This window comes from Lagopus leucura, unplaced genomic scaffold (assembly GCF_019238085.1).
Source record: "Lagopus leucura isolate 7727_CA_CO unplaced genomic scaffold, USGS_WTPT01 97-12_obj-0_obj, whole genome shotgun sequence".
NCBI lineage: Eukaryota > Metazoa > Chordata > Aves > Galliformes > Phasianidae > Lagopus > Lagopus leucura.
Window position 1 is genome coordinate 1 of NW_024964107.1, and position 12,333 is coordinate 12,333.

The window sequence follows — 12,333 nt, forward strand, 5'->3', positions numbered from 1 at the left end:
GCCTCCCGTCCCGCGCCTCGCCCCGCCGGCCCTGAGTCAGGGGCAGTTTCTTTCATCGGGAGGCGGCGCACAAAATGGAAGATGAATTATCGGTGTCCGCCGCCGCTGCCCCCTCCGCCCGCCCGCCGTGCCGCCGGCCCGGCCCCGCCGCAGGTGCCCGCGGCCGCCGCCGGTGACCTTGGCGGCGGGGGCGGAAGATGGCGGGAGGAGGCCGGGACGCGCCGGGCCTGCGCGCCCCGAACTTCGCGGTCAGGCCGCGGCCCGCCCCGTGCCTCCCGTCCCGCGCCTCGCCCCGCCGGCCCTGAGTGGCGGCAGCGGCGGGCCGGGCCCTCCGGCCCCGCGCCGGCACCTTGCCGTGTTGCGCCAATAACAGTCGGGTTTTCAAACCGTTGGAAAGCCGTGAATAGGGAGAGTTGCTGCGGGATTATTTTTATTGCCCGAGGGAAAAACAAGTAGGGTGGGGGTGATCGGTCACCAAGCGAGCTTCTCGCACCCAGCCACGCGCTGCTCCCAGCCTTGTGCCGGCTGCCACACTCGCCTGCCTGCAACCCACCCAAACCCTGATGTGTGCACGGCTTGGGGCGCTCCTGTGGACTGGGAGCCATGTGGCCCTGTGGCTGCCCCTAGTATGGGGATGGGTCTGCTGAGGGGATGAGGCGTAGCTGGTGCTGGATGTGTGGTTCGAGCCTTGCTGTGGAGGCCGATTCAGACACTTTGTACGGGGTTCCAAATAGTGCTTTGCGGGCAGCAGTATGTGAGCTTAATGGCTTAGCTCCCGTTCTTTGGCATAATGTAAACATATGGATGTAAAACTTTGGTTGTGATGGGTTCTGCTTGGCTCGGGTCTGCTGCACAAGCCCGAGGAAGAATAATTGCAGAGCCATGTGGGAGACGGCAGGAGGTGTTGTGGGAGGAGAGGTGTGAGTGAGGGCAGGTTGTTTCTGGGGGTGTTTATGTACAAACAGGTGCACGCTGTATGTGCGCGCTTGTGTGTTCTGAGGTTCATGCGTTCCATTCTCCCTTCTGCCCCACAGAGTCAGGATGGCTAAAGGTGACCCGAAGAAGCCCAAGGGCAAGATGTCTGCCTACGCCTTCTTTGTGCAGACGTGCCGCGAGGAGCACAAGAAGAAGAACCCAGAGGTTCCTGTTAACTTTGCAGAGTTCTCTAAGAAGTGCTCGGAGAGGTGGAAGGTACCTTAATTTGAAGTGATGACTAGTCCTGTTACCTGCTTGTGTTGCCTGTGCCCATCTGAGGGCAGAAGGGGATGCTGCTGCTGCTCTGATCTGTGTGCTGTGTCTCTGCCTAATGTTCTGCTGCTGGCCCCCATAACAGCTGTGAGCTCTTGTGCCAACCTGGCCACCTCCCTCACAGTGCTGGCTGTGGCCGCTGTCCTGGCCAGGACCTTGGTCTCCACAGTGGTCCCTTAGAAAACAAACACAATTCTGAAATGGCTCTGTTGACTTGGCGTGTGTTGCCTTGTGTACTCAAAGTTTGCCAGCTATTGACCATTGGGTGATCACATGGCTTGGTGTCTTTTGTTTTTTGTGTGTTTTTTAGACCATGTCAAGCAAGGAGAAGGCTAAATTTGATGAAATGGCAAAGGCCGATAAGGTACGATACGATAGAGAAATGAAGGACTATGGCCCAGCTAAGGGTGGCAAGAAGAAGAAGGACCCCAATGCCCCAAAGCGACCACCGTAAGTACCTGAGGCATGGCATGCAGAGGGTTACTGCACTTCATCTTGCAGCGCTTACAACTAGCCTGTTATTTGCCATAAAAGAAGTCAGTGGGATGTACTGAGGGTATAGCAGTACCGAGGGTGGTGAGAGTGTTCTGTGGGACTTGTGGGCTGCCCGTAACCCTGCGCATGTTGAGTGCTGACCGAGCTGTTGATACTCAGTGCTCTCAAAGTCATGGCTGTGAAGGATGCGGACAGCAGGCCTGCAGTGAGACTTGTACACTGAAGATGGAATTGCGGACGGACAGGGATAGAAAACATTTAATAGAAACAAAATAAGGTTTAAGGCTGCAAGTTTGGCCCGCAGTAAAATCAAAATACATACTAAAAAAAAGTAATTAAAAAACGAACTTGTCGTCCGCTCGTAGGTGTAGGTGAGGATTTTGTGCTGCGTGGCAGGAAGGGGCTGCTGCTGGGGTGTGCTGCTGTGCTGCTCACTGTCCTCTGGTGCTTCTCCCCAGGTCTGGCTTCTTCCTGTTCTGCTCAGAGTTCCGCCCCAAGATCAAGTCCACAAACCCTGGCATATCCATTGGGGATGTAGCAAAGAAGCTTGGTGAAATGTGGAACAACCTCAGCGATGGTGAAAAGCAGCCTTATAACAATAAGGCCGCTAAGCTGAAGGAGAAGTATGAGAAGGTAAGGCTGTTGTAACGCGTCTCTCCTTCGCTGGTGCCTCTGTGTGCAGGCAGAGCTGAGCAGTGGGGGCTCTGCTGCCTGCAGCTGTTGCAGTTAGGCACTGTCGACGTGCTGCAGGGCCCAGCTCTCACAGTGGACGTGCCTCAGGTTGCAGTCAGGTAGAAGCAGACAGGTGCGTTCCGGCAGGGAGGAACGTCCCCAGGCAAAGCACACCTGTCGCTTCAGCAGAGAGTTTGCCGTGCTGTTAGGGGAGCTGTGTCTTGCTAGCAGGAAAGTGACAAGAGGTTGGTTTCCCTTACCCTCAGACAAGTAATGATGAGCGTGGGGCGCAGGGCTGCCTACCCTCTGGGGCCGCGGCTGCAGGAAGACAATCCCCTCCACTAACGTGCACCGCTGTGCAAATGCTGGGTGTTTGGCACTTAGAGCAAATTAAGACATCCCCTTGACTTTGCAGGATGTTGCAGACTACAAGTCTAAAGGAAAGTTTGATGGCGCAAAGGGAGCGGCAACCAAAGCTGCTCGGAAAAAGGTAGAGGAAGAAGACGAAGAGGAGGAGGAGGATGAAGAAGAGGAGGATGAAGATGATGATGACGAATAAAACTGTACAATACTTGTCTCCATGTGAATACCATAGAGTAGGGGAAACACCGTAAATGCAGCACCTCTTATTTGAGATGGTGTCTCTTGCCCTTATTAGGCTTAATTAAAAAAGAAAAAATTTGGATTCCGATCGCGTTGTAGTTTCTAAAAGTGCTCTAGAAATTGTAACTGGTTTACATGAAGTGGCCATGGGTGTAATGAGCACCCTGAAACTGTATCAAAGTTGTACATATTTCCAAACATTTTTAAAATGAAAAGGCCCTCTAGTGTTCTCCTAACTCTGTGCACTTTGCTGTTGGTGTAACAAAGCATTTAAAAATGTTTCAAGCATTTTTTTAATTTGTAAGGTGGTGTTACTATATGGTTATTGGCTAGAAAATCCTGGGTTATAAACTGTACATATCTATAGTTTGTAAAAACTAGACAGATTCTTGTGGTACATGCTTAGAGTTATGATGCCTTAGAGGAGCAGTGATTACTGGAGAGGCCGTACGTTCCCCGGGGTGCCATGGCCCGAAGCATGCACTGTGAGGGTAGATCTATTTACACTACAGTGGGCGTCCATTTAGCTTAAAGTTGTCTTTCTGTATATAGTGAAATAGCATTCTGCTGCCATTCTTAGTTGTGGAAGGGGGTTCAGCTGGCATGAGAAGTGTACGGATTTTTTTAGTTAAGTGCGGTAGTTTTTAAACTGAAACTGTAGACATCTCTTCATCGCCAACTCAGTGAAGAGCCAGTGCAGCAACTGAAGTTCAAAAACACTCTGTACTTAAACAAATTTGCAACGTTCTGTTTTTTTTGTATGTTTAGAATGCTGAAATGTTTTTGAAGCAAAATAAACAGTATTACATTTTTAAAACTGTTCTTGACAACACTCTAAATTTCTGGTTTAAAAGGATCTTAACAACAGCAAGAGGTTCATTTCGAAGTCTGTGGCATCCCTCAGGGCTGGTGACTTAGGAAACATTCTGACTCAAGGATTAAAAATAAAAATAAATGGTGGCCAGCCAAAACTGGCTGAATTGAAAGAGATGGCTGCTCCAGCTAATATGCAATCATAACTGTTTATGGCTGAGTGGCATAAGATGCTATGCAAGTTTGAACTTTATTACTTGAACTTGGGAGCCTAAATGAACATTCATGACGTAATTGTTTGTTTGTGTGTGTATATAGCAGCATTCAGAGATGCAGAGAAAGGTAGGTGGCTAGGAATGAGGCTGATACTATGGAATAAGTATAAAAGCATAGTTTGGAATTTTTTATTTTTTTTTTTTTTTTCAGTTGTGTTGGGTAAATTTATAGCCCAAATGCATTGCTGTACATATTAAAATGTGCCTTTTTTGTCCTGTGTTAAACTGTTTCAGACTTGTGGTTTTTTCTAGCATCTTAACCCTGGGCAGGAGCGAGGCCCCCAGGCTGGCTGCTGCACTAGGCGTGTGCTGCAGGAGCTCACTCCGTGCCCTTCCCAGTGTCCCCAGGCAGCCGGGTGCTGCGGGGCAGGGCATGGCATCCCTCTCCCCCTCCGGTGGCACTGACTGCAGCGCAGACCCCATCTTCCCAATTCCAGCAGGGTGTCCCGCAGCCTGGGGTCGAGCTGTCCTGCTCAGTCCTGGGCCTGTGGCTCTGACCCTGTCCCTCACGTTCTGGCTGTGGCTCGCAGCCCATCTGCCGAGGGCCAGGAGGAGGTGGGCATGCAGACGTGCTCGTGGTGACACCGTCAGATGTGCGCTGCCGTGCGCCACCCGCTTGGCAGGTGAGAACTGCTGTGTGGGGATGGGTGCTGCCACCGCTCTGTCTGAGCCCAACTGCAGATGCACGAGGGCCAGGCTTGCAGGCAGGAGAAGCAATGCTGGTGAGGAGAGACATCCTCATCGCCTGACTGGGCTTGTGTCTGGCTTCCTGTGACCTCTCGATAACTGCGGTATCTTGGCAAAACACTCTGGTCTAATGTTGAGATAGGGTAGGACCTGAGAGCAAAAACAGGTCAGGAACTTTCATGGAATATAGCCACACGTGGTGATTTTTATTATTTTTTTTTTTATGGTTTAGTGTTGGTTGGATCTGGGAAATTCTTCTGTAATTGCTTAATTATGGCAATTCTTAAATGTCTTTAAAGAACTACAATAGAAGAAGCGTGAAATTGGCTCCCATTTTACGGGAAGTTGTGCTTTAAAAGGCTGAATAAAACCGTGCCTGGGAAAGAAACAGGTACCCTCGTATTCTCTGCCTTTCCTGTGCCTCTTGTGTCATGAGGGAGAAGACTGGAGATGCCAGGACGTGGAAATTTGATGGGAAGTGGTGGAGCAGAAGAGAAAAGCGATGGCATCGTTTCAGGAGCTTTAATGCTGTTCCTATTGTCTAGTTGGCAAAATCTCCCCTTAGCCACATATGGGAATTAGTGTAGATCACTGCTGTGCAAATCGAGCTTGGCTTTGAATTAACTGCTAGTGAGCTGAGTCCCTATTGATAGTATTAGCAAATAAGAGCTGGAGCTGACACCTCTTTGTCTTTGTTATATTGGAAATCTATCAAGTTGCAGGGCTCGATGGAGGTCTTGGGCCATAGGTACTACCTGTTCCTGCTTGGCAAATTCCTGAAATACGGCATGCCTGGGGGATGCTGCTCGAGACAGTGCTAGTGCAGGACTCTGGGGACTTGAATTTGGGTATTGCAGATGCAGTGCTGGTGCGTCTGTCCCCTTGGTGCTCTGCCATTGATAAATACCACAGTGTGAATGTATATAAATAACGTGGGATTTTTCCCCTGCTCCACCACCGCTGATTTGTGTTCAGAGATGTTGTCATCTGAAATACTGGGAACTGCTCAATTTCGCATGGCTCAGTTGATTTGATAGAATGCTCTGACACGCTTGTGGTGTTCCAAACAGACGGTTCTGCTTTGGGCGGCTGTGCAGCTGAAGCTCCTTGCTTAACTTTACTCCAAAGCTGTGCAGAGTAAGTGTGTCTCTTATTGTCTCACTCTGCATAGAGAAGGGTAACAATGAAATAGATCTGAGGGGAGGGGTGGAGGGGGACTTCGCCTTGTGTGACTTTGCTGGAGCTGGCTACTAAACGGCTTTCGTTCCCAAAATGTGCTCTGCTGCATCCCCTGTGCCTGCTCGAGGGGAGCTAGTCAGCCTGTGCAGCAGCTGTGGGACCCGTTTGCCTTTCTGGGAAGGCAGATGGTGGCTGGGCTGGTTGGATCCTCTCTCTGGATGCCTGAGATACGGAGTTGCAGAGATGGAGCAGCCTTTGCTGAAAGGAGATCACCTGTAGGCACTGTGTGTGGAGGTGCAGAGCAGGCAGAGGCCCCATGCTCCAACCTGCCTCGCCGTGCAGCGTGTGTGTGCGTGGTGCTGCTGGGCCGTGCTCCGTCCTGAGAGCACACTGCCAAAATGCAGCGTGTCCTCAAACCAAGCTGCCTGGGGAAGGTGTGGCATGGACGGGCTGCTCTAATGCAGGGTACAGCCTGCCCCTCGCCTAGCTCAGCCCTGCAGTGTGGCAGTGAGAGCTGGGGCTGCAAGGCCACGCTCTCCTGCTGTTCTGTAGCCCATACAATTGTAAAGCCGGTTGAAGTCTGGTAAATGTTTTGTGTGAGCTGAATGCACACCCTGGGACTTGGGCGGGCTCTGAGGTGGAACCGCTTCAGCGCAGCCCCAACACAGGGGGGTGGCCCTCAGCAAAGGCAGTGCTATGAGATTGTTTCCTGCTGCTTGTGTCGGTACCCTAATGCGTGTGTGAGGAAGCAGCACGTTGGTTTTTCCGTCGTAACATTCGTTAAAAATCAAGATCCAAATGCACATGGAATCAATCGGCAGCAAGTAGCTCTAGCAGAAATCCCCAGGAAGGTGGGAGCCTGCTGAGGGTCGTCCTGGGGGCACAGCAGTCACATCTCTGTCTGCTCTCAGTGTTGGGCCAGCTGTTGGCTACCCATGCTTATTGCAGCAGCGAGGTGTGAGGGTTGCCACTGGCTGCATGTCATTGGCTGACAGCTGGATGCTCGCAGCTTTGGACCTCCAGTTTGCTGGACTGTGATGCAATGAACTGGACTGCAAATTGCAGCCACACTGTGGAGTGAAGCAGAGAGGACCTGGCCACCAAGCAGTTGCTCTCTGAGCGTGTTTTAGCTTGCAGCCTGGCATGGGTCAAACAGCCACGTGCCTGGCAGGGAGCGTGCTGTGTGTGCCTCTGCCTCTTTCTGTCAGGAGGGCTCCAGCCTGTGTTTGGTGATCTGTGGATCTGTGGCTGGAGTGGCCCTCAGCACCTGACACCTGCCAGGCCAGTATGGGTATGATGAGATGAGGGGAGGTGTGGGATGGCTCCAGGCCTGAAGCTGGGGCTCCTGAGGGCAGCTCATCCAGGGTGCCCGTGGGCTCGGGCTGCTGCCCCTCCTGCTGTCAGCGCCTCGTGCTCTGGAGCACAAGCTGCTGGGAGTTTTGCTGAGGAAGTGTGGAATAGAGATGGGACAGTGAGGTGGGTTGAGAACTGGCTGACTGGCAGAGCTCAGAGGGTTGTGATCAGTGGCACAGAGTCCAGTTGGAGGTCTGTTTTTAGCAGTGCTCCTCAGGGTCAGTGTTGGATCCAGTCTTGTTCAATATCTTCATCAGTGACCTTGGTGAGGGGATAACAGCCACTCTCAGCAAGTTTGCTGATGATATGAGGATGGGAGGAAAGGCTGGCACACCGAAGGCTGTGCTGCCATTCAGTGAGACTTGGACAGGCTGGAGAGTTGGGCAGAGAGGAACCAGATGAGCTTTAATAAGAGCAAGTATAGAGGAGTATTTCTATTCCTAATATTCCTAAATATTCCTAGGGAGGAATAACCACGTGCACCAGTATAGCTGGGGGATGAGCTGCTGGAGGGGAGCGTTGTGGAGAGGGACCTGGGGGTCCTGGTAGAAATAAGTTGGCCATGAGCCAGCAGTGTGCTCTGGTGGCCAAGGCAGCCAGTGGCATCCTGGGGTGCATTAAAAAGAGCGTGGCCAGCAAGTCAAGGGGGGTGATCCTCCCCCTCTGCTCTACCTGATGAGGCCTCACCTGGTATACTGTGTCCAGTTCTGGGCTCCTCGGTACAAATAAGACAGGGATCTCCTAGAGAGAGTCCAGCAGAGGACCACAAAGATATTAAAGAGCCTGGAGCATCTCTCTTATGAGGAAAGGCTGAGTGACCTGGGTCTGTTCAGCCTTGAGAAAAGAATACTCAGAGAGGATCTGATCAATGCTTATTAATATCTAGGGTGCAGGAAGCAAAGGGATGAGGCCAGAATTTTCTAAGTGGTGCATGGGCAAGGGGAAATGGCCACAAACTGAAGCATACAAAGTTCCGCACAAACGTGCGTAAGAACTTCTTCACAGGAAGGGTGACAGAGCACTGGGATGGGCTGCCCAGAGAGGTTGTGGAGTCTCCTTCTCTGAGGATGTTCAAGACCTGCCTGGACGCCCACCTGTGCAACCTGGTCTGGGGAGCCTGCTTTGGCAGGGATGTTGGACTTGATGATTTATAGAGGTTGCTTCCAGCCCCTACAATTCTGTGATTCTGTTTTTCTGAGCAAGCCGCAAGTTGAAGATATCAGTGACAGCCTTAAAGAGAGCCCTTTCTTCAAGGGCTGCTGTGAGACTGGGATAAGCCCTGAGGAGCTGGCATCCAGCTGTCTCACTGGGCCTGTTGCTCATGCTGCTTGTTGGCTGGGGGTGACGGTGGCACTTGTGGGACGCTGGCGGTGGGAGATGCGAGCAAGGAGTGCCAAGGCACATCTGCCACCTTGCTTTTGGCAGGAGCCATCTCCCAAATAAGAACAAGGAGTTTCTGCTTATTTGTTTACTTGCTGTGCAGTCTTTGCATTTTTCCCCTGTTCCTCGAGGCACATAAGCAGCGCACTGTGCACATGTGACAGAGCAGCCCACAAACTCCCTTTGTGACTTCTTTCTTTCACGGAGGAGAAATGCATTCAGGAAAAGCAGGGCCCTGACGACAAGAATCAAGCGTTTCTAAATATGGACATCCCTTTTTGGACTAAAAAGTCTTTTCTGTACCACGCATATTTCCCCTGTTAATCATTTCCTTTTGTTCCTCGCAAACTTTGGTCCTCCGATGTTATGGAAGGAATTACAGCTGCTGTGTTTGTAAACTTTCCTTTACGTTCTGGTAGCTGGTTTGTATCTTTGTGGATCTGCTGAGTTGTTTCTTTTGCATTGTGATCAGAAAGGTCAGCACTCTGGTTACTCACCCTTTTCTTTTTTTTTAAAAAAAAAAGAAGCAGTCATATTTAGCCTCAGCCTGTCTTGAAATATTGGGGATTTTACAGGCCAGTGATCTTCTCATGGTCCCATTCACCGCTTTTGTGTTGGACTAATTGCCTTGATAAAGGCGGAGCTGGGGATGGTGAAGTGCTTCTCCTCCAAGGTGAAATGTGAGAGGGAAGGGGGAAATATTCAGATGTTCACTAGCAGCTGGGTAAGCTGAATGCATCAGAAATCAGCCAGAGCTCAGACAAAGTAGGGGATTAGGAGTCTGGGGTGGGAGGAAGGCTGGACATCTGGAAGCCTGCTGTGCTGGGGGCGGCTCGGCTGGCCACTGGGCACAGCTATTGTTGGGCTGCTCTGAAACCAGTTACTTGTGCTGTGTATACAGCAACCCCTCCCCACCAGAGTTCCCTGCATTTAATGAGAAAGCCATGACCGACACAATCGACGTGCTGGAAGCTCACCCTCAGGAAGCAGCAGGGCTGTGCTTGGCTCTGCTGGCCCTGCTTGTGCTGAGCGCTGCCGCCGGCCCTGGGCAGAAGCAGCAGCACCAGTACCAGCTGGCACCTCGTGTGGGCTTCCATTCACAGCATCAAGTGCCCCACGTTGGGGGGGCCATGTTCAAGCCTAACTCCTGGCTCTGCCCAGACCAGGGGACTGGGGCAGGTTGGAGGTTGTCTTTCTTTTATTTGGTGATGAAATGGGAATTAAAAAAATGGTTTTGAAAGCAAAATATTGGAAAAGGAATTCATGTGAACAGAAATAGCCAAATAGCGGCTCGACTATTTTGCTTTTGCTTTGCTTGTTTGTTTACCTCGTTTTGTTGTTTTTTTTCCTTCCAAAAGTCATCTCTGTTCATGCATCTTAGCCAGTTGTGAGAATGTTCCTCCATTCACCTCCTGCACTTTGCTTTGCCCCTGCTTTCATCCTGCCTGCACTTTGTAGTGAGCCACGGTGCGTGCAGGTGTGAGAGCACACAGCACCTTCACTCGGTGCCTGGCTCTGCCCTAGCTGCAGGGCACAGTGGAGCACTGAGGCCACAAACGGCTGTGCTGGGGATGCTCTTATGGCTGGGATGCTGCCTTCCCCTTGTCTCAGCCTCAGAGGAGAGCCTAAAGCTTCCGAAAATAATAAGCTTATAAGGTAGTAAATCTCAGTAATGAGAAAAACAGAAGACTGCATCTGCTCAATATGATGGTGCTGCGTATGATCTGGTGAACAGCCGCCGGAATCAGCCACCCCTCATTGCAGGGGCTACAGCTGAAATGCTGCATTTCCTGGCAGGAGCAGCAGCTTTCACAGGGTGCTCCATAGCAAATGGAGAAGATGGGGAAACGTGTTCTTCTCCATTGTGTCTTCAGAGACTGCAAAATGAGACACAGGGGACAGCAGGCACATGGGGAGGAGCGAGTTGCATGGGGCTGCGTTCCTGTCCCAGGTCTGCTCTGCGGGGTCCCCCTGTGCCCAGGGCTGCTGGCTGCCCTTGGTTAAGTCAGGTTTGTGAAATGGAGAGAGGAGAGAAGAGTTGAGGGGAAGTGATCTGCATGTAGTGTGTAATGCTTTTATGAATTGGGTCTTTAATAATTTACATTGCCAGTTTAATACTTTGAATACAAATTATCTCACCCATATGCTGTGCTGACAAACATAAAAATGGAGTAATCAAAGCTGTAATAGCACACAGCAAAAAGACATAAAATGCCACTAGAAGGCTTAGGATAAATTATTGCATGCACACACTAGCTCTATGGCTCCCTGGTGCCAATGGATGCGTTGCAGTTTTTTCCTCAGACTTTGCATTCAGGCTCAAGGACTGGTGCAGTACCAGGTGTGCCACGTGCAGTTCTGTTAGCTGGGCAGCACTGAACAAAGAGGAGGAGAGGGAATGGCTCAGACCTTGATAAACACTGCAATTTAAATTCTGCTCTGGCATTCCACGGGCTGAGAAGGAAATATAGTCCCGATATTTGCAGGGAGCCCCTTCCTCCTCCAGCAGGGTTGTTTGCATGTATGATAAGCAGCAGTGTTGGCTTGCCATCTTCAGGCGACTGTCTCGAATTGCGCAGCATCCCGAGCAGCCCTGAACATCCCGGGCAGCCCAGGACCTGCTGCACCCATGCCAGGTGCCTGGCCACGGCTCCTGCCTGCATCCTGGCTGGGGATGGGCTGTGAGTGCTGCGTCCCACCGGGTTCCCAGAGGGCTGGCTGCAGCCTGGCACCAGGAGAGCCCGGGCAATGGGCAGCATTATGCTGGGGGAGCTGTGAGTTTTGTACTGTTCCCCTCCTGTCTTCGCTCCTGCTTCTAACGCTGAGCTCTGGGGGCTGGAGGAGGGGAAAGAGGCCAGGCTGCCCCTGGGCTGAGGTTAGGGCTGACAGAAGGCTTCCTGGGTGCTGCCAGCAGCACCATGCCATGGTTTCAGCTGTGTAGCATCCTTTTGGTGAGCACCTGCTGGCATAAGGGCACAGAGCTGTGCAGCAGGATGAGCAGGAGTGCAGAGAGCTGTGCTTATGGGGATGAGCCGTGTTTGTGGATGGCAGTAGATTGTGTACCTTGGCTTGTGGCAAAGGCTGTGCTCTTACATACTGGTCTGTTTGCTGGTGCCACATCACAGAGATGTCACCGTGCAGGCTAATCTTATGTAGAAAGAGCTGTTTAAGTCTCACATTTGCATACGCTGAATTTCTCAGCTATCAGGGTTACTCCATGCAGTAATCCATCCTGCGCTTCTAATGCGATCAGTGAGAAATGAGACTTCTTCCCAAATAAATCATCATCAGCTGTGCTCTGGCTGTGCCCCAGCCTTTCCTGCAGGCAAAGGACCCAGCCCCGCGTAGTGAGGGCTCACGCTGCCCACAAGTGGATGCACATCCACTTCCCTAACGTGGGGCCTGCCTCGGGCTGTCTGTGCTGCGAGTGCTGGTGGCAGAGCGCATCCACATCCCTCACGTGGGCGCAGGCGCGGGCTGTGTGTGCCAGGTGTGCTGGCAGTGGGGTGCAGGGTTGGGGTACCCAGCTCTTCCCCTGGGGATGTGTGGACAGTGGGAGGTGCAGGTGTCAGCCAGCTCTCTGGAAGAGCTCATCCCATCAACAGATCGTCTGGAGAACGTGGTCTTG

General features: G+C 51.8%; 1 protein-coding gene across 1 annotated transcript; it reads left to right on the top strand.

Moving 5' to 3' along the window:
* Positions 1-1,034: 1,034 nt before the first annotated feature.
* On the top strand, positions 1,035-4,331 carry HMGB3 (high mobility group box 3). The gene is made up of 4 exons (XM_042891838.1): positions 1,035-1,191; positions 1,559-1,698; positions 2,202-2,376; positions 2,831-4,331. The coding sequence occupies exons 1-4, from the start codon at positions 1,042-1,044 to the stop codon at positions 2,972-2,974; spliced, it is 609 nt and encodes a 202-aa protein (XP_042747772.1). The 5' UTR covers positions 1,035-1,041; the 3' UTR covers positions 2,975-4,331.
* The last annotated feature ends 8,002 nt before the right edge of the window (positions 4,332-12,333 follow it).

Coding starts and splice junctions, on each gene's coding strand:
- HMGB3 (XM_042891838.1), top strand. CDS start 1,042: ATGGCTAAAGGTGACCCGAAGAAGCCCAAGGGCAAGATGTCTGCCTAC. Junction 1,192..1,558: donor AGTGCTCGGAGAGGTGGAAG/GTACCTTAATTT, acceptor TGTGTTTTTTAG/ACCATGTCAAGCAAGGAGAA. Junction 2,377..2,830: donor TGAAGGAGAAGTATGAGAAG/GTAAGGCTGTTG, acceptor TTGACTTTGCAG/GATGTTGCAGACTACAAGTC.